Here is a 22,296-nt window from a genome sequence, read left to right as displayed (position 1 = left end):
AATGGTGTGCATGTGGAGAAACTACTATGCGAGGCTAGAAGCTTGCAACTTGCCATTTTTAACCCTGGTTTTTGGCACATTCAAATATGTATTAGGAATAGATATCAGCAACACATTTAATGAAGATTATTTCAATTTTTTTGATCCATATGAAAAGTTGAGTGGAGTTTACTATTTGGTGTAAATTGACAAGCCAATGACAAGAAACTCTAAAAAAAAAGGAAACATAACTGTTCCTCTGGATTAGATCCTGAACTGACTTTATGCAGGAAGGGGTTGAAATTGAGGGGAGCTGGGAGCCATTTCACTCCTGCTAGTAGCCTAGAAGAGCCTGATTAGCTTGACACCACAGCTACCACAAGCTACTTTTGGCTTCTTTGGCCAACTGATGCCACACAAACTCATCTATGTGAATTTAATTCTGTGCATTTGGGACAGTCTATAAATATACATTAGGAAACACCTTCATGACATTTTAAGCATAAGGAGCCATACATAATGGACAAATTATATGTTTCCATTTTATGTAAAAGTTGGATTTGTGAAATGCTACTAACACATCATTCGCCAGTGGTAGCTCCTGGTCACAGGTTAATGGTGGAACCCAGGAGTTGCTTTTCGCAGCCGATTATCCAATCTGAATTGTAAAGGGCATAATGTTTTACCACATTCCAGGGTGTTATTAAACAGGCTACATAAATAAAAAATAAATGGGCCTAACATATTGTACACAGTACACCCAAAAACAGCAGTTCCTGAACGTTTTTAAATGTTTTCCCACAAGTGAACTGAAAACACAGCATTACCATATTTCAGCCAAAACAGGAGCTGGGAGACCAGATTGTAAGAAGAAGTTACGGGCTTGATCTCCTAAAAAGAAAACAGAAGTAGGTCAACATGTATGTTATATAAAATGCAACAATTTTAATTGGTACAAAAAACACTTCTCAAAGTGTTTGTTTTATCAGGATTTTTCTGTGAGCTCCTGGTCAGCTGGAAATCTTCTACGTAATGAAAGACTTCATTAACACCTTTTTCAGAGAAATATGAAGCAAGCTTGGGTTATTACACTCTTCAAGAAGGCCCCTCTGGACCCAGAGGTTTGCGCCAACTATCAACCTTTAACCAATGCGTCTTGACCTTTTGAAAATCTTGGATATAGCAGCCACCCTCTAATTATAGATTTGTATTGAAGATCAGGAGTTACCGGGGGATATGCAATCTGACTTGCATCAATAGAGGTACCGAACTCTCCCTTATAGATGCAAGAGGGTTCCTTCTTCAGAACATCAACCAGGGTACTACTGGCTTACTGATGTTGGACTGGTCAACGGCTTTCAATACCTAGGCCCGCTCCACTTTATTTCAACCTATCAAGGAAGTGGTAGGAGGTTCAAAGTGCTGCTGGCTGACTAATGTCTTTCCTCAGCAATGAATCATCTAGATTCACAGTTAGAAATGCATTCTTGAAATTTGAGCAATTGAAATGTGAAGTCCTTCACGGATCCTGCATTTCTCCATTCTGTTAAACAGATACCTCAAGTCACTACATGATGTACCGACACAGCTCAATGCAGTTTTCCCTGAATACGTTGATAAGCAGCTTATCTTTAGCCTAGATGTTCATTCTAACATCTGCTGCATGCAACCTATTTTTCAGTACACTGTGAATTGGATGCATGATAATTGGCTGGGCCTTACTCAAGATGAGCTCTTGATTGTCTCCTCCCCTTCCATACGGGTCAAGACATCCAAAATCTACTTATCGCTCACACTGTAAGGCTCCCTGATCAATACCCAGCCCAAGATAAAATCACTAGTTATCTGTTTAGACTCCACCGTCTGAGTGCCTACGCTAATTGCATGCTCAGTTCTTCTAATGTTCATCTTACGCTCCTCAGACAACTGCAACCCGTACTTTACACTGAACAATGTGTAACCACTGTCCGAGCTATTATTGGTTCCAAGTTAGGATATCGTGCCACTCTATGTGCTTGTGCTCCAAATTATTTTATCCAACTACTTCAGGCTTTGCATAATTCAGCTGCCTCTATAGTGACCTGCACATCAAGAAAGGCACATATGACACCAATTCTGAGGAAGCTTCAGTGGTCCCTCATCAAAGCCAAGATTACATTCTAAATGCTTACTATTGCCCACCAGACGTTATATGGCAATGCGCGATCTTAAACAACGCTTTGATATGTCTTCATTTTCCAGGCTTTAAGAGAGCTGTGAATAGAAACATGATCTACATTCCCCGCTTCAACCTAGCGAGAACTCCTCTCTGACCTTGGTAATTAGACCTTGGAATTCCCTACTTGAGGATATTCAGAGCATCAAAATATTTCCATTAAGAAAAATGATTAAAACTTTCCTGTTTTAGAGTTTAGTCACTCTTCTATTTTGCTGTTCTGAAGGAACTAAACAGCGCTCCGATAACTTGTTGGAGAGGGTGCATAAACTTTGCTAAATAAAATAAATGTCTCATCTAATCATATTCTTTAACATTTGAAATAATCCAATGCTCAAAGCATGGCTGGAAAATGCAAGCTAGCACTATCAACTTTCAGGGTCCAAGTGGGAGGCCGGACACTGCTCCAAAGAGCCAAAACAAATAAAGCAGACATTGCCAACAGCCTCATTTCTCCAAATATTCCTACACTATTTTTTTTTTTATGTAACGTGTAATACAAGTAAGTTGAATAACGATTCACACCATATACAATTCTGAACATAAAAAATTAATTATCCATTACCAAATTGTACAATCCTTATGAATATCCCAATGTAATACAAAGCATTTTTCCTAAATATATAGCATAAATCCCTCCTTCTTAAAGCAATTCATCATCTCATAATATTCTCTTATGTAGATTTAATAAAAAGTTAGAAAATGTACCAATGCTAAAGAGGGCCAATTGTTTTTCCGCCAAACAACGTGCCTAAAATTGTCTAGTTTGCAATGTGTCCACGTTATGAACAAATCTAGCCAGGTAACTAATCCCAAACATCTCTAAACCCTAGCATTCTAATATATCACGCAGTCTCTCAACGAAAACAGAAATAATTTCTGCCAGAAATCAGAATATTCAGTCTGGGACCCACGACAGCCAAAACCGGCAATAAAACATCCTTCATAACATTAATACACAACTTAACTTCACAGATGTAAACTGTAATATACAAGGCTGTGGAGTACAGTATGCATTTATCTATGCTACAAAATCAGACAGCCTTTTCAATTTAGTAAAAGGATCATAGTTGAAACACCCATCAATTATTTAACTTTACTTTTAATTGGTCCTTCAACATTTAAAAACCCAGATGACAATCCCCATCCCAATCGATTAGCCTGTAAACATTTTAATTTCACATTTTGTGCTCAATTACACTTTCCCTGACTGAGCGCATTTCACAAAATGGCCTGTAATGGGCACTCAGGTGATTTCCATGCATTATGTACCCCACCTAATTGGAACATATATACATAGGCCCAACTCTAAGCTCATACACTGTGTAGGAGTACACTGAGGAAGGCATAATACCAAACAACAAATCTTGCCTTCAAGTTTATTCAGCCAAATAAACCAAATAGCATGCTCCATACAGTCCACCAGAAGCCTGTACAGAATTGTGGGGAATTGCTTGTTGTATATGCCTGAATAAGCCCCTTGCTGCTGTAGCCTGCAGTTTTTAGTTGCAGAGGACGTTAAAGTTGTCATTAGTTCATTGGCTCTCAGACTAACTATAGTAGGGTTTCTCATATTGCAAACATTTCTCCTTACATATCCTTGTTCAAGAGTTTGTCTGTTTTGCCATTTAAACAATGGATGTTAATATTTCCAACACACAACCTTGCATAACCGCCAATTACAGTCAAATTGAATACAAGCCAGGTCACTAGCCCTACAAAATTTTGATCCCATCTCCAAAATAGTGCAGGGTAACCAACAATTTTTATTTTATTTACTTGATTTAATTGTATAAAATAATTTTTACAAGACAAGCTTCCCACATTAGTTAAGATAAGTCCTTTTGGATTTCCATCATATTCCAATAAGGTCCTACATCAAAAGTATCCAGCATGAAGAAGGGTGGCAGAGTTTTAGATTTCTAAACAAATGCCCTAGGTGCAGGGAGCGAGAGCCTATTACCCCTGAACAATTTAACAATAGATGTTTAATTGTTTCCGTCTTTTTTTTTTCCGGCAGCTTACAAAATCTGCATGATTTATCTTCCGACAGATTTCTTCTTGCCAGGATTTCCCTTGTATGTAGGATGTTCAGACAAATTCTTAGGAAATTCTCCCAGAGATTTTTGTCCGGGCATTTTGTCAGATACGGTTTTAAGACGTTCACTTTAGACATGTAAGGAGGCAAGTCTTGCGTCAGTTTAGTGGCTGATGCTTTTTCCAATGTCTCTATCCAGTCTCTCTCCATGATACGCTGGTTAACCTTTACTGGGTTATGGATAAGTTCCTCTTGGGAACTACCGGCCCAGTGAAGGAGAGATTGGATCCTTGCTGCCCATTCCAAAAGCATTTTGCTAGACCCCGATTGGATTTCCTGGTGTATTTCTTTCAGGATCAATGGAGGTGAAGGAAGCAAGGTCTTTCAGTATAGCATAGCCTCATTGCGGGCCACTATTGATCCCAACAATTGCAATGAGAGTTCCCTCCTTATTGGGGCAAATGGAAGCAATTGTGGAAGATTGAGGACCTTTCTCCAGTAAAACCCTTCTAGTCTCGGCCAGAAATTTGCTGGACGGTTAGGTAACGCTTCTACCCCATAAGTCAAGCTTGGAATGACTTTCGTCTTGTAGAAAATCAACGTTGGTGACATTGTGAAACGCTCCAACTTGTTTGCTACAGCTCAAGACTGTGAAATGAGAAGCCAGGCTTTTGCCATGATGCTCTCCTGCATCAGTGTTTCTTTACTGCTTTTGTTTAAAATGATGCCCAGATATTTGAAGTTGTTCACAATTTCAATTTGGGTATTGTCCACTGTTCATGAAAATTTCTCCACGTTCCTGGTATTGCCTCCAAGTGTCAAGATTTTAGTTTTGTCAAGATTCATCAAAAGGTGTTTCTCTTTAAGATAGACATCTAGATTATTGATCTGCCTCTGGAGGCCAATTGGGGTAGGTCCATGAGGATGATGTCGTCTGCGTATAACAATCTTGATATTTTGCTCTTTCCCAATGTCGGGGGGAATAGACGGACTCTATCCTCACAGTCTTTGTAGTCCGCCATATAAGCGTTATATAGCGCGGGGGCCAAGGGGCAGCCTTGTTTCACCCCTCTTCCCGCCTTAATCCATGTCGATAAAAGGCCTTGATTGTTCAGACGGACACGCATTGTAGTTTCGGAATAAAGGGCCTTTATAGGGTCCAGGATCCCCGAAAGGCAAGCGTGTTGGTATAGTTTTGACCACAATAATGGCCTATCTACCCGGTCAAAGGCCTGGACCAAATCAATGAATGCCATATAGATTTTTGGCGTGCCCTCAAAAACTTTTGCTTTTAATGTGCTCACAGCCAGAATGTTTACTGTGGCCTCAACGTTTTTCACAAAACCAGCATGCAATGGATCAGACCGCCCAGTAGTGGAGATCCAGGTTTGAAAATTGTCCAGAATTAATGCACCAAAGAGTTTTCCTATAGAGTCCAGTAAAGCTATCGTGCGATGGATTCTCTTTTGAGCCCTTTTTAAAAATTGGCACCATTATCGCCTTTTTCCAAGACAATGGGATCGTAGAAGACTGGACGCAATTTGTAAAGACCTCCTTTATGAACACAGACCAGGGTTCGATGTTCTTCTTTTGGTTATGCCGTCGGGTCAGGCCGCCCTGGACCCCCTGAGATGTTTTATTTTCCATTTGATCGTTTCCAAGTCCAGCGGAATTGACCAGTCTCCTTTCGGACTAGCTGAACGGAGGCCATTCACAGTATCCGAGACACCATAGAGATCCTCAAAATGGGATATCGGATCCACCAGGGGGCGCAGAGATGCACTGACGCATCTGCACTGGTCTCCTCCACAGGGCGCCGTTAGAGGGATTTGAGCCCCCCCCTTGACCCCCAGGAGTGAGGCGCCGACCCCCCCGCGCGGCCTGCGGACACCTCAGGGCCCCCGAGCGCCCCAACTCCGGTCATCCGACACAGAGATTTCGCCGAGTTCTGGCACTTGGGAAGTGGAGGGAGAGGGAGCCCGCCTTCTCCCGCGCCGCGGCTCCGCGAGAAGTAACGGAGAGCCGCGGCTGAGTTGGGGCCCAGGGGAGCGACATCCCGCCGCATTGGCCACCGCGGCTGGTCCTGCATTTCCTGGGAATCCGCATCGGGACACTCAAAGCCACGGGTGGTCTGCCGCTCTGCAGCGGGAAGGAGAGCGAGCCCGGTCTCCCCTGACGGCGGCTACATACCAGGCAGAGGGGAGCTGCTGCGGCCTGTGTGAGGCCAACGTCGGTGAGGGGCTTCCGGGTGAGGTCACAGTGTTTTGGGCTTTCTTTTCTCTTCTGGGACCATAGCCTGGGGACACGAGCTGGGCCCTACGACTTGGACTCTCCCACGGAACACGGGAGGCCCGGGGAGCTGGCTTAAGAGCATACGCAGTGGGCGCGGATTGCGCCATTTTAACTATTGACCTCCTCTCGGCCTGCAGGGCCATTTTTCTTCAGAGGACCCTGGGAGCACAGGCCCCCACGGGCGGAGCAGGGTAACGGGAGCCCCCCCCCGGGAAGTGGGGCCAGCGGCGGTCTCCCTGCCCCCTCCCCATCGGGCTTCCCCTCATTCCAGCGCTAACCAGGAGAGGGGAATCGGACTCCGGGGACACCATACGGTACGAGGGTGCCCCAAATCATACATCAGCATCCAGGGCAGAGGGGATCGTCCCGGGGCTACCTACCGCGCCTGCTGCTGGGCTCCACTACAGTGTCCACCCTCAGGAGAATATTTCAAGTAGAGGTATCCCGATAGAAAGCAGGGATAGAGAGCGATAGACCCTTGCAAGCCGCGGCCTGGAGTTTTGATTCGAGCAACCCCCCGCCTCAACAGTGAGCACGAAGTTTAGGCCTTATACAGTGGAGAGCCCTGGTTGCCCCCCCCCCCTCTGGAGTTGCATGGTGGCCCAGTGACACAGCCCACTCGGTCTGAGACATTCAGGAAGAGACCTAGTGGAGATGGTCAGGGTGAGCCTATGAACTGGAAGGAGTCCCTGCAGAGATTTCGACATCGGATCCCAAGCCCGCCAACCAACCCGGAGATGGCGGCCCCGACTCACCAGGAATTGTCAGACACTAGTACAGTCACTAAAGGTATGGCAGGCCTTTTGGAGGAAATAAGAGGCTTCAGAGCGGACATAGCGGTACGGCTGGACACCCTGGATAAAAAAGTGGACAAGATCCACCAGGGGGCGCTGAGATGTTCTAAAGCATCTCCGCTCGTCTCCCCAGCAGGGCGCTAATCGAGGGACCTGAGTCCCCCCCGAGACCCCCGGAGCGGGACATACACCCCCCCTCCCAGTACGAAGGTGCAGAGCACCCCCAGCTCAAACCCGAGCCTCGGGGGTGTAACGGAGCCGAAGTTACAGCCCCGCGAATCTAGAGGGCGCAAAGCCCCTCCCCCCTGCGGCTCTGTGGCTCCGCGGTTCGCAGCATCGAGCCCGGGCCCAGGGAAGGCCTACAGAGACCCAGGCGACCGAGGCCGTGGACACCCGCCTCGGCCTGACGACTGTCGGCGGCGGCGCAACGGCCCGAGAGGAGGTCCCAGGAGCCGGAGAAGGAGGCACTGCAGCAGATCGTGGAGCACTCCCAACGGGGAGGCAAGAACGAAACAGCACCCCAGGAGTGCGCAGACTCCTACGAGCCAGTGCGGGGCGCACAAACAAGACCCTACCCCAGGCCGATTGACGCGGGAGAGGCCCCCCGAGGTAAGGAGGCCCAACCCCGGGCTGGGCACCCGCCGGGGGAAACAAGACTCATTGGGGGGGAAGAAGGAGAGAAATCAGATGTAGCCCACACAAGCCCCGGAAGCACCCCGAGTCGGAGTGGTGCGCTGGGCCCAACTGAGAGCATCTACCCCCCGCAAGCGCTGCATAAAGACGGTCCGAGGGGCCCGGGATCCCTTCCCCGCCCCGGCTAGCTACACCACCCCAGGTCACGGCCCCAACTGTAGTGAACTACAAGGGGAAAATCCGAGAAGGGGAGACTCCCACCCACACTAAGGGACTTGATAGCGGCGCTGATCCCCCCATAACCGAACCCCCGCCCTCGGCCCCAGGCCAACCAGTGGCCCCCGCCTCCCCCAGGATGCAAAGGGGCCTCCCAGGATGCAAAGGGGCTAACCAGGCCCCGCTGGCCACAAACTCCCGGTGGCGGCCCCCGGGGAGCAAGTGGGCCCAAAGAAGGCCTATGAACTGGAGGGAATCACTACAGAGGTTCAGGCGCCCGCTCCCAGAGTCCCCCACAGCCCCTGGAATGGCGGCCCAAACGCAACAAGAAGCAACAGATGCAAACGTGGTCTCCAAGGGAATGGCAGCCCTTCTTGATGAAATTAGAGGATTCCGCGCAGATATTACCCATAGGCTGGCCACCCTAGACAAAAAGGTGGACAATCTAGATGACAGGGTGCAGGCATTGGAGAATAATACTACCTCGAATGGCATCTTCGAGACGCAATTTGACATGCGCCTATCGGAACTGGAGAGAAGAGAAGAGAAATGTTCTCTAAAAATGGATGATTTGGAAAATAGGGAACGGCGCTGCAACCTACGCTTCTTAGGCTTCCCGGATCAAGATGGCGAAACCCAGGCAGACATTGTCAAGGCCGTTAACGCGGTTGTGAGAGTGCTCTTTGACGGGGCTAATACCAACAAGCCCACTATTGACAGGGCCCACAGAGCGGGGGCAGCCTCCAGAGGCCCCAGGTCCGTCTTAGTCCGCTTCCACTACTTCTCAGAGAAAAGCAGGATCCTCGAGTTTGCTCGCAAGAAGGGCCCGGTGGAATGGGAAGGGGCCCAGATCTCGGTGTATCAAGACTTATCGGCCTTCACCCTGGCGAGACGCCGCCTTTGTTCCCCTCTGACAAAAATGCTCCAAGCCAAGGGAGTTCGATACAGGTGGGGGTATCCTTTTTCACTTTCTTTTGAGTTCGAGGGATATAAATACGCCCTGGTCACCGAGGATGACATCCATAGAGTGAAGGGTGAACTCCTAGAGGGCTCGGGTTTGGAACCAGGGGACCACGATCGGGAGCGCTCCCCTAAGGGCCCAAAAGGGAACAATGCTCCGAAGGAGAGGCGCAGAGTACGAGGCCAAAGGAAATTCAGGAGAGTGGCCCCAACGTCGCCGGACCTTCAGAATGGCTGAAACGAACCATTGGTGTCCGACGAATAATTCATTCAAGAACGTTGCAAGGGGGGGCGTTGTTATGATTCACGTTTTGTATTGTTCCCGAAGAAGGGGGGGGGGCTCATAAGGGTGTTTATGAAGAGGTAACGAGCCCGGAGGAGGGAGACATGGTTGGCCGGTTGTGTGACTTTGGGACGATGCCTCGACACAACCAGGCGATCTGGGGGGAAGGGGGTGGGGGGAGAGAAGAGGGGAAGTTGGGTTGTTGGGGAAATAGTTATAGTACGCCAAGGCTCGGGGACTTGACCGCACAATTTGAGAACTACGACACTTGCATCCTTGAAATTGGAGCTATGAGCTTCAAATCGCGTCCTAATGGATGATTCACTCCAATCCTTGTCAGTGGGGTCTTTAAATGTACGGGGGCTCAACTCACCCACCAAGAGGTCGCTACTTATGCGTGAATTTAAGAGGATTAGTCTACAATTCCTCTTTGTGCAGGAGACCAACTGGGTTCGGGGGAAGGAGCCCAAACTCAAGGCCAAAAACATAGAACAGGTGTTCTCTGCCTCTACCCAGACTAAGAAGAGGGGAGTGGCTCTACTGGTGTCCCCCGGGGCTCACTTTGGGTTTAAAGCGTCTAAGGGTGACCCTGAGGGCCGGTACCTCATGGTAAAGGGGGACGTGCGGGGACGTTTGTTCACCTTGGTCTGCATATACGGCCCAAACGAGTCGCAGTACACTTTCTGGGAAAGTATGAAGGCGACAATAGTGGCTTTTGCGGAAGGCACCCTCCTGGTGGGTGGGGATTTTAATATGGTGCTGTGCCCCGAGAGGGATGGGAAATCCGTGAACCCTTGCCCTAACCTCCGTCTTCACAAAAAAATGGCATCAACCTTTCAGAAAGTGAATGAGGTATTGGGGTTGTGCGACACGAGTCTACCCAAGGAGGGTCTAAACCCCGGCTTCACTTTTTACTCAAAGCCCCACAATGTTTTCTCGCGAATAGATTACATTCTGGTGGACTCATCCATGCAGGGGGAGGTCGCCGGTGCAGGGGTGGAAACCGTCCCCTGGACGGACCATGATATGGTTAAGATTAGGATTGGCCTCCCCCCTGCCCCGGCGGTCGGTTCCCGTTGGAGCTGTAACGACCTCCTCCTGCATGACAAGGAGACACGCCGAACCCTCCTGACAGCCATAGAAGATTATTTCTCCCTCAACGACAACAGGGAGGTGGGCACCATGGGAGTGTGGGAGGCGTTTAAGGCAACTATCAGAGGTACCCTGATTGGCATTGGTGCGGGAAAAAAAAGGGAGAGGGAACGGGAAGAGAAAGATCTGAAAACCAAGATAAAGGCCATACAACCGGGTGGTAAACTGAAAACACAGATGTTTCCCGGGCAGTGGGAGGAACTGCAGAGGCTGCGCACCAGGCTGGCCGACCTGCAAGTAGGGCAAATGGAAAGGAAGCTCTAATTTTTGAAACAAAAATATATGGAAAAAGGGGAAAAGGCCGATAAGATTCTGGCCTGGAGACTCCGCGAATTTAGGAATAGCAGGAGAGTGAACTCAATCCGCTCCGCGGATGGTAATTCTACTGCAAGGGATTCCAAGATAGCGGAACAATTTAGGCTTTATTATGAAAAATTATATTGCTCAGAATACAAGGGAGATGGGTTGGACATTGATAGGTTTCTAGATTCCCTCCCTGTCCCGGGCCTGCTACCAGACACAGCCGACACCCTGGAAACCCCCATTTCCCCGAAAGAAGTAATCGACGCAATCACCTCCTTAAAGAGCGGCACTGCCCCGGGAGATGACGGCTTCTCAGTTAAATTTTATAAGACCTATAGATCCACGCTCGCCCCCTTTCTGGCCAAGATGTTCAACTTTGCATTTAGCCACGGGTCTCTCCCGCCCACGATGTCAGCCCTAATAGTGGTCTTACCTAAAGAGGGCAAAGACCCAGCCCTATGCCAATCATATCGCCCCATTTCGCTCCTAAACACTGATGTTAAAATACTGGCTAAACTTCTGGCGAACAGATTGGCAAAACTCCTTCCTACCCTGGTACATGGGGATCAAGTGGGTTTCATCCCGGGGCGTCAAGGGTCAGATAACATAAGAAAAACCCTCGACCTTATGCACGAGGCATCCGAACAGGGAGTGGAGGGATACCTCCTCTCACTCGACTCAGAAAAGGCCTTCGACCATGTCGAATGGCCTTACATGATCAAGGTTCTTCGGAAGATGGGATTGGGAGTTAATTTTTGCGGGTGGGTCGCAGCACTGTACAACTCGCCCTCGGCGAGAGTACTGGTTAACGGGGGTACATCTGAGCCTTTTTCCCTTTCCAGGGGCACCCGGCAAGGATGTCCCCTGTCGCCCCTCTTATATGCCCTGGCCATGGAACCCCTCGCCATTGCGGTTAGGAACGACCCGGAAGTCATGGGAATACGGTGTGGTGAGTGTGAATACAAGCTCTCCCTATTCACAGACGACATACTTGGTTACCTGACCAACATTCAACAATCCCTACCGAGACTGTTTGATCTCATACACTCTTTTGGCTCCTTTTCGGGGCTGAGAATAAACACATCCAAATCGAGCATCATGCCCATGGGCCCGGGGGAACAAGATATTGGGAACAACTCCGACATTCAGGGGGTTAGAATCGAGCGAGAATCCACAAGATATTATGGCACCACCATCCCCAGAGACCTGTCAAAACTATACCAGTGCAATTTCCCTGGAATCCTCGCCCAGGTCAGTAGCGAACTCAAAAGATGGGCTCCCCTTACACTCTCCTGGCTCGGACGCATGGTTTCGGTTAAGATGAATATCCTACCACGCCTCCTTTATCTCTTTTCTGCACTCCCCATTGTGGTTCCCGAGGCCTTTTTTGAGGTGCTCCAATCCCGTGTCCTACACTTCATCTGGAATGGCAAAAGACCAAGGATCAAAGCGTCCACCGTGACTCTCCCGAAATCCCATGGTGGCTTTGGACTCCCCGATTTTAGGCTTTACTACAAAGCAGCCCAGCTTAGGGTGTTGCTGGAGCACATGCGGGACGACATGCGTACGTACTGGGCGTATGTCGAAGATACCCACGCTCACCCAAAAAAGGTCAGAGACTACCTCTGGGCCTCCCCCAGGTCTCTCCCCCTACAGCTCAGAACACATCCCACTTTAGCTGTCCTTTGGGCGCTGTGGAAACCCAGTAAAGCCAACAAAATGTTATCTACATGGCCTTCTCCGCTGTCATCGCTCTGGGGCCCGCCCATCGACTTGGACATGAGGGGCTTCCGGGACACCCAGGCCTGGTCTGACATGGGCCTGGAAAGAGTCTCCCAGCTTTTACGCGAAGAGGGCTTCATTGAACACGCCAACCTAGCGGAGGCTCTGGTGGATAGGCCCCCCTCAGTTTTCGAATTCCTGCGGTTGAAAGGGATACTTACCCAACCACGGTGGTCCGAGCTGCTCAGTCGCCCCCTCACCCCATTCGAACTTATTTTGGCCAAAAGTACATCACATAAGGGCTCGCTGTCTAGGTTCTACAATGTACTGATTACATCGGACCTGGAGGGCAGACAACCCTTCAAGCACATATGGGAAGAGAGGATGGGAATGTCACTGGATGATCACACCTGGAGGGTGGTCTTTGGGTGCATGCTATGAAACATAACTTTAAAAACCCTTCACTCATGGCATCGCCCCCCGGCTTTGTTGTCTAAAATGTTCCGGGACGTCTCCCCTTTCTGCCCTAGAGGGTTGCTACCAACGGGGAACTTGGTTTCATATGTGGTGGAGCTGCCCGCCTATACAAGTTTACTGGACGGAACTACTTAGCTGGATCAAAGATATAGAGGGTTATGGTCCATCATTGCACCCGCTGGAAATTCTATTGGGCTCCCCCTTGCCCGAGTCTGAGGTGAATGCCTTCCCCAAGGTCATTGGCGCCATGTTGCGGGCAGAGAGGTTGGCGCTCGCGCAAAAATGGAAGAGTGCCCTGGCTCCCTCAAAAGAGGAATGGCTCTGCAAACTCAGGGCGATTTTCAGCTATGATAAACTCACCGCAATAGCAAATGATACTATGTCTGATTTTATCCAAGATTGGACAGCAGTGCTGCTGCACGATGACTGTATTTCAATGCGATTATAATGGGGCAATTGAATAAATGTTTGCATTGCATAGGCCCCCACACTCCTCAGAGGTTTGGTCTTACCTTGGCCTAACCGCTCCGTGGTTTTACCCCACTGTTTCAAGGATCACTTTATACTAATGTGTGCTATGCAAGTGTTCTCCCTTAAGCTTAAAGTATTAGCATCGTCTCTGAACCTGGCAGGTTAATTGTTGGGGGGGAGGGGTCGGGAGGGGGTAAGAGGGGTTGGGAGTTTGGGTAGCGGGGGGGTAGGGGGGGGGCAGGAAACTTTTCAGAAAATGTTACTGACAATATGTTTTTCATCTTGTTCTACTTCTTTTTGCTACTTGGATAGGCCGTATGGCCCTCCCTGTTGTGTATGTTGTCAAACAAAAAGTTCAAAAAAAGTGGACAATATAGAGGACAGGGTCCAAATGCTCGAAAACAACACCGCCTCGAACGACATTTTTGAGACTCAATTTGACATGCGCTTATCAGAGCTCGAGAGGAGAGAAGAGAAATGCTCCCTAAAGCTTGATGACTTGGAGAATAGGGAACGCCGCTGTAACCTGCGCTTTTTGGGCTTTCCTGAGCGGGAGGGTGAAACGCAAATGGACATTATCAAAGCTGTAAATGCGGTGGTGGGAACTCTTTTTGAAGGTGCAAATACGAATGAACCTACTATTGATAGAGCCCACAGAGCGGGTGCGGCTAACAGAGGCCCCAGATCCATTCTCGTACGATTCCATTATTTCACGGAGAAAAGCAAAATCCTGGAACTGGCACGCAAGAAGGGCCCGGTGGACTGGGAGGGGGCCCGGATTTCAGTGTATCAGGACTTGTCCACCTTCACTCTGGCGAGACGTCGACTGTGCTCCCCGCTAACGAAAATGCTCCAGGCCAAGGGGGTCCGATACAGATGGGGGTACCCCTTTTCACTTTCTTTCGAACTGGAGGGATACAAATATGCCCTGGTCACGGAGGATGATATTCGTAGGGTGTCGGGAGAACTCCTGGATGAACCAAACATGGAGGTCGGAGAGCAAGAGAGTGTAAGAGAACCGGTTGGCCCAGGGGGGGACAAAGGCTCCACGGGAGAGACGCAAAGTCCGAGGCCACAGGAAGTTCAGAAGAGTGGCTCCGGCATCCCCTGGTCAACCTGACACTTGAGAAACCACAGGACGCTTCACGGTCAAGTTTGTACCTTATTCCGAACGGGGGAGCGCTGTAAATGTTTACAATCTAAATGCAAGAGGGGGGTGGAGGGGCTCAAGTTGTTGGTTTTTGAAGAGTTCAAGATCCCGGAGGGGGGGAGACATTGGTGGCCTGGCTCAGCGACAGGATGAAGCCGCTGGATTACCAGGCGTTCAGGGGGGAAGGGGGAGGGGAGAGGAAAAAGTTGGGGTTAGCCAAGTCTTCTGTTTTGTTACGTAACTACAGTTCTGACTTTTGAATATAGCAGGGGGCGGGAACGTTGCGGGAGCACTGAAATTAGTTACTTTGTAGAGGGAGACATGAGCCTTCACCATCGCTATAATGGATGATTCATTACAATTTTTGACGTGGGCTCGTTAAATGTGCGGGGGCTTAACTCTCCCACTAAAAGGTCGCTGCTGGTGAGGGAATTTTCAAGGCTCCGGCTCCACTTCCTATTTGTGCAGGAAACACACTGGGTTAGGGGCAAAGAACCGAAGCTGAGGGCTAAAACCATTGAACAGACGTATGCAGCGTCCTTCTTGGCCAAGAAACGTGGAGTTGCACTGCTGGTCTCTCCTGGGGCCCATTTTGTACACAAAACCCAGAAGGCAGACCCGGAAGGGCGATATATCATGGTCAAGGGGGAAGTGAGGGGTCGGCTGTTTACCTTGGTTTGTGTATATGCTCCAAACGAGGGGCAAGATAGCTTCTGGGTGGGGAGAGAGAAGATTATAGCTTTTTCGGAGGGTACTTTATTGGTTGGTGGGGATTTTAACATGGTTCTCAGCCCTGAACGGGACAGGAGGTCGCCCATCCCGTGTCCTAATCGGCGACTCCACAAAAAACTGGCTGAGGCTTTCCAAACAGTTAACGAAGAGCTGGGCTTGAGCGATACACACCACAGTAAGCAAAGCCATGACCCCAACGTTACATTTTTCTCAAAAACTCATGCTACATTTTCCCGTATTGATTATATTCTAGTGGACTCCACGCTTCGGGGAGAGGTCACAGACTCGGGGGTGGAGGTTGTCCCTTGGACGGACCATGACTTGGTTAGAATAAAAATGGGTATCCCCCCGGCCCCGCCACCTGGCTCCCTATGGAGGTGTAACGATCTCCTACTGCATGACAAAGAAGTACGCCAATCCCTCCTAACAGATATTACAGAATACTTCTCTATAAATGATAATGGGGAGGTCGGGGTCAAGGGAGTCTGGGAGGCATTCAAGGCAACCATTAGGGGCATTCTCATTGAAAAAGGCTCAAGGAAAAAGAGGGAGAGGGGCCATGAGGAGAAACTATTGAAGGAAAAGATAGAGGCCATCCAACCGGGAGGGAAATGAAAAACGCAAATGTTCCCCGGAAAGTGGGAGGAGCTTCAAAGGTTGCGCTCAAAATTGGCAGATCTCCAGGTGGGTCAAACAGAAAGAAAACGGTCCTTTCTGAAACAGAAGTATATGGAAAAAGGGGAAAAAGCGGATAAGATACTAGCTTGGAGGCTTCGCGAACTCAGAAACAGTAGAAGGGTGAATTCCATCCGCTCTCCGGGAGGGGAATCGGCAGTTAGAGATAGTAAAATAGCTGAACAGTTTCGGCTGTATTATGAGAACCTGTACTGCTCGGAGTACGCAGGAGATGGAACCGGGATTGACGACTTCCTGGATTCGCTCCCGATTCCCAGTCTCTCTCCTAAAAAAGCAAGTACATTAGAACTCCCCGTAACCCCAGAGGAGATAATAGACACCATATCCTCATTAAAAAGTGGTACAGCTCCAGGGGATGATGGGTTTACGGTCAAGTTTTACAAGACCTACCAGTCAACGTTGGCCCCGTTCATGGCTAAAATGTTTAATTTGGCGCTAGTTCAGGGCACCCTTCCACCCTCGATGATGTCTGCTCTGATAGCAGTGCTCCCCAAAGAAGGGAAGGATCCCTCCCAGTGTCAATCATATCGACCTATATCCCTTCTTAACGTGGATGTTAAAATCCTGGCTAAACTTTTGGCGAACAGATTGGCAAAGCTCTTCCCCTCCTTAATACATGGAGATCGGGTAGGCTTCATTCCGGGACGCCAGGGTTCGGATAATATACAGAAGACCCTAGACCTCATGCACGAGACTTCTAGGCAGGGGGTGGAGGGCTACTTGCTGGCATTGGACTCTGAAAAGGCCTTCGACCGTGTCGAATGGCCTTATATGGGTAGAGTTCTTCAGAAAATGGGCCTGGGGGAAAAATTTTGTGGGTGGGTCTCAGCACTATATAATGGCCCTATAGCAAGAGTTTTGGTCAATGGTGGCACATCGGAACCCCTGGCACTGTCCAGAGGAACCCGGCAGGGCTGTCCCCTTTCACCCGTTCTATATGCTCTGGCAATGGAGCCCATGGCCATAGCGATTAGAGCGGACCAAGAAATCTCAGGGATACGCTGTGAGGACTGCGACTTTAAACTCTCCCTATTTGCTGACGATATCTTGGGTTACCTGACCAACCTCCAGGTTTCACTACCCAGACTGTTCGAGCTTATAAACTATTATGGTGCATTTTCGGGACTTAAGATAAACGCGTCCAAGTCTAGCATTATGCCTATGGGTCTGGGGGATCATGATATTGGGAATAGTTCCGAAATATTGGGGGTAAGAATAGAACGAGTATCCACTAGGTATCTGGGTACCTGCATTCCTAGGGACCTTTCACTACTATACCAGAGTAACTTCCCCGAAATTTTGGCCAAGATTAGCAACGATCTCAAACGATGGGCACCACTTACACTCTCCTGGTTTGGGCGTATGGTCACGGTTAAAATGAACGTCTTGCCTCGCCTACTGTATCTCTTCGCGGCCCTCCCCGTGGTGATCCCTGACGCCTTTTTCGAGGTTTTACAATCCCGAGTCCTTCAGTTTATATGGGACGGGAGGAGAGCAAGAGTCAAGTTCTCCACCTTGACCCTTCCGAAATCTCATGGTGGATTCGGCCTCCCTGACTTTAGGCTATACTATAAAGCAGCACAGCGCCAGGTGATGATGGAACACATGCGGGAAGATATGAGGACATACTGGACATATATAGAAGATATCCACACCCACCCGAAAAAAGTCAGAGACCTGCTATGGGCCTCCCCTAAAGCCCTCCCCTCCCACCTCAGAACACACCCTACATTAGCGGCCCTATGGGCTGCCTGGAAACCGAATAAAGATAACAAAGTACTGTCATCCTGGCCGTCCCCCTTAACTTCACTGTGGGGCCCCCCCAGTCAATCTAGACACCAGAGGCTTCCGAGATACCCAGGCATGGTCAGACATGGGTTTGGAGAGGATTTCCCAACTATCACACGAAGAGGGCTTCATAGACTATGACCAACTGTGTGAGGCATTGGGCGACAAACCACCCTCGATCTTTGAGTATCTACGCTTAAAGGGAATTCTGACTCACCCTCGGTGGGCTGACAACCTTAAACGCCCCCTCACCCCCTTTGAAAATGTAATGGCTAAAAGTGTCTCACGGAAGGGCTCTCTATCTAAGTTTTATAGTGCACTGATAACGGCTAACCTGGAGGGCAGACAACCCTTCAAGCAAATTTGGGAGGACAGGCTGGGCATGACGGTGGATGACCACACATGGAGGGCAATATTCAAGTCTATATTCACAGGTTCTCTGTATACCGCTGCCATGGAGCACAGCTTCAAGATTCTCCATTCCTGGCATCGCCCCCCCGGCTACCCTGTCCAGAATGTTTGTAGAGGTATCCCCCTTCTGTCCGAGGTTATGTCTCCAAAGGGGCACGTGGTTCCATATGTGGTGGGGATGTCCGGTTATTCAGGTATACTGGTCGGAACTGCTCAGCTGGATAAAGGACATAGAAGGGTTCTGCCCAACCCTACTCCCCCTGGAAATTCTCCTGGGTACCACCATGCCGGAGACGGAACAGAACGCATTCCAGAGGGTCATTGGGGCCATGCTGAGGGCGGGGAGGTTAGCGCTGGCCCAAAAGTGGAAAAGTGCTCTAGCACCATCCAAGGAGGAATGGCTTTGTAAATTAAGGTCGATTTTCACCTATGAAAAGCTTACAGCAGTGAAAAATGACTCAGTATTGGAATTTACGCAGGAATGGACTGCGGTGCTCCTTCATGATGACTGTGTTTCAATGCGTCTGTAAAAAATAAAAAATAAAAAAAATATGCTTTACTACGTATTTCATGTAACCATCCCAGCCCCAGAGTTAGAGCTTGGCCCTCAGTCTGCCTTGAATAAAGCAGATCCCACGATGTCAAAGTTTATAACAATGTACATAGCGATGTTCGAATGTGCTCTCGGCAACTTCTATAACCTGCAAAACGTCAAGACTTGGTATAGAGCAAAGTTGGGGGGGGTGGGGAGGGTGGAGGAAGGGGGATGGGATTAAAAGATAAAATAAAGTTGACACTTTTGCTTGTTTGCTATATGGCAGGCGGGGATTGCCGACGCACCCTACCTTGTATGTATACTGTCAATAAAAAACAAATTTAAAAAAAAAAATGGGATATCCAAATTTGCTCTCCAATTGAATTTTGCAGTGCCTGATTGATAGCTTTTGAATTTCCCTTTATTAATGACCAGAACTCTCGTGCGTTGTGTCCACAGATAGCGCAAAGCATACTTTCTGCGTCATCTTGGAGACGTTGAATTTTAGATGACTTCAGCCAGGATTTGTAGTTTCTGACTGCCACGGACGCGTCTTCATTTTTTCTTTTATAGAGATTGAATTTGCTGCATCCCGTTTTAGTTTTCTTACCCACTTTCTTCGGTCTACAAGTTGTTCGTTAAATGTGTGTTGAAATGCAGTGTTTTCTGTTGCGCACTTTCCTTTTTTGCGTTTGAATACTGTTAAAAGAGGTGTGTAGTCGACCGAATTTGTTGAGATGGTTAAGTCGCCAGTTTTTAGTTCCACATATAGCTGAGTTAGTTTTGTGATTGCAGCTTATGACAATCTTAACCTAGTGCCACTCTGGTTGAGATCTAGGTTCGGATTAGTGAAACAAACCTCTCTCCTTTGTGAGCGCCAGGTGAAAGTTAGAAGGTTATTGTCACTGTGTTTAGTCCTAGTGACTATGAATGATTCCATTAAAGGCAGTAAGCTACGAGAAACCTGGATATAGTCAATCGTGGCCATTTGATCCATTCGCTCCCAGGTGGGGATAATTTCATTCAAGGAAACATTCCGCTGCTGGAGATTGTGCATCTCTCTAGAATTTAATAGATTAGTCCATAAGATAGACCTTCCTTGGGGAGAATTGAGTCGATGGGTTAGGTCAATGTTCAAATCTCCAGCAATAATGAAGTGACTTGACTTGGACGCGATCAAAAATCCGTCTATTACATTGTCCATTTGAGCAATAAAATTATCGTTAGTTACTCGCTTGGGGTTCCAATAGGCATTGATCAGCAAGATCTCAGCCCGTTGGTCAGTTCCAAAAGGGCTTCCGGGCGTTTCCCACGCCAACGTTGTGGCCCAGATTAATTCCGATGCAATTAGCACCTTTAACAGAGACAAAACCACTGCCCCATCTAATGGCGGTGATAAGGCCGGATCTTGGTCTGCCCTTCTCTCCTTTATGGGCAGGGGAATGCACCAGTTGAAAGCCATCCAAAACAGGTTTCTCGACCAACCAAGTTTCTTGCAGACACAAAACATCAAAGTTTGCGAAATTTACATCAGTCTTGATGGTCAGGTGTGAAAAGCCCCTGGTATTCCAGGAGCCCAGTTTCAAGTTGACATCTAGAGGATCTAGTACAGACGGCTCCTTATTCAAAGTGTCTCGATGAAGTCCTTCTGATGGCTATTTCTTTCTCGGTTGTTCCTTTAGGAAATCCATACTGTCTCTTTTTCGATCAACACAGAGGGCTGTTTCTCTTTCGATTTTCTTAGCATGTGTGTTCACCTCCCCCAATAGGTCCACTTGCTGGAAGTTTCTACGTGAAGATAGGTTGGTTGGATGGTCATTGTGCGTCTGACGCTTATCAGGGCTCGCTTTCCTGTATGGATCCTGTTGAGTGTTGGATTTATGTAGAGGTCCTGGGTCCCGATTTTAAATGTTTGTGTGTAGAGCATCACCCATTGGTCTCCTCGTATAATGAGGCCTTCGACAATCACTATCCTGAGCCTTAAACATAAGTGTTCGGGCGTTGGGGTGTCGTTTCTGGATAAGGTTTAGGAGATGGTTTTCCTCCTGATACGTTGGTCAAGTCAAAGCCCATGTTATACAGTTTTCCTCTTGCTCTCCATATTTGTTACTGAGTATGGTTGGAGCCTATGTGAAGGTAAGAACTGTCTTTTCTTCCATTAGGACTGGGTTCGGGGATATTAATGTCGTTCGTGATGTCAATTTGAGAAAGACGGATCTCATGGAACAGTTTTGATAGAGCCCTTCGATTCAGTGTCCAGTTATCTTACATTTCATGTGACCTTTGAAGTTTAAAATGTTCTTGACGAGGTTTCCTTTTGCATATACGAGACGAAATGCTTGTGAAGATTTCCTCTTACTGAGGGGTTAAATTTAACCCCCCCTAAGGTCATGCACCCTGGATCTATAATGAACTCTTGTGTCATCAGGAGAGGACATCCGATCCTTTAATCTGTCTTGCTGTTCACGAGCTGTATATGAGGCAGTGGATCGATGACCTTGATGTGATTGATCTCGGAGGCCATCGCCGTACTTTCGCTCGTGTTGTTCCTTTTCGCGCAGCAGCCCCTCACTGGCACTTTCTCTTCTCTGGGGAACTTTCCTCTTTTTCAGTGGCACAGACATAGTCGAAGGGGAGTCTAGAAGCAGGGCCTTTGTTTTAGGCTCTTCCATTGCTTCGTTTTCCCGAGTTTCTGTTTTTTTTCTTTTTTGCTGATTAATAGACGGGATTTCAGATTCTGATTCTTCCACTGTATAGATGCTCATATTCATTAATCAGAGGCTTTTCCGTTGGCTTCAGTTTAAACACTCTTCTATTTTGAACCGGAGAGGAATCCTTTTCCGAGTCTCGCTGGGCTCTTGTGTTGGATTTATTTGTCGAAGCAGTGGTCGCTTCCACTCGTCGGCCAGGAGTTTTGGCTTTCAAGACCTTCTTTCATCTCTGTACTGGTTCACTAGATCCTTTGTGTTCACTAGATCCTTTGTGTTGAAACATTTGGAAAGTAGATGGAATCTTGACTGTGGTAAAGTCAATTGCTTTTGAGGCTGGTTGAATAGAAGCACTCTCCGGGAGGTTAAAGGCCACAAACCATTTTTCTTAGGTGCGTTGATGGCTGACCTTAAGGGGGTTTTCCAGCCTTTGCTTGCTTCGTCAGCGGAGTAGCCTTTGTAGGTGGAGGGAGCCCTCTCGATGGTCGTTGGGTTAGCTCATGCTCCGTGGAAATATGCTGTGCACAGTCCGAGATATTGTCTTCCTTCGTTAAGTAGCACTCAGTAGTTTGAGTACCTTGCAAGAGTGGAGAGTGGAGAGTTCACCACCGCGCGAGCTTGAGGGCAGACTACCCCCTCTACGGAGTAGTCAGATCTTTCATTACCAGTATGCCCTTTACCGTCACGCCAGTGATGTTGCTGGGCGGACACAAACCCCTCTAAAAAGTTTAGCTGTCCTAG

General features: G+C 48.3%; 1 protein-coding gene across 7 annotated transcripts in view; it reads right to left on the bottom strand.

Annotated features, from left to right (window-relative positions):
* Positions 1-22,296, bottom strand: part of ITSN2 (intersectin 2) — a 2,589,317-nt gene that overhangs the window by 2,204,041 nt on the left and 362,980 nt on the right. For all 7 annotated transcript variants that reach the window (XM_069605851.1, XM_069605856.1, XM_069605854.1 and 4 more), the window contains one exon: positions 807-870. In XM_069605851.1, coding sequence (XP_069461952.1) covers positions 807-870 — 64 coding nt within the window. The remainder of the gene's footprint in view (positions 1-806; positions 871-22,296) is intronic.

The sequence above is a fragment of the Ambystoma mexicanum genome, chromosome 4p (genome assembly GCF_040938575.1).
Source record: "Ambystoma mexicanum isolate Mex_15411 chromosome 4p, UKY_AmexF1_1, whole genome shotgun sequence".
Classification (NCBI taxonomy): Eukaryota; Metazoa; Chordata; class Amphibia; order Caudata; family Ambystomatidae; genus Ambystoma; species Ambystoma mexicanum.
Note: the sequence above shows the minus strand (reverse complement) of the source record. Positions and strands in the feature narration are given on the sequence as shown.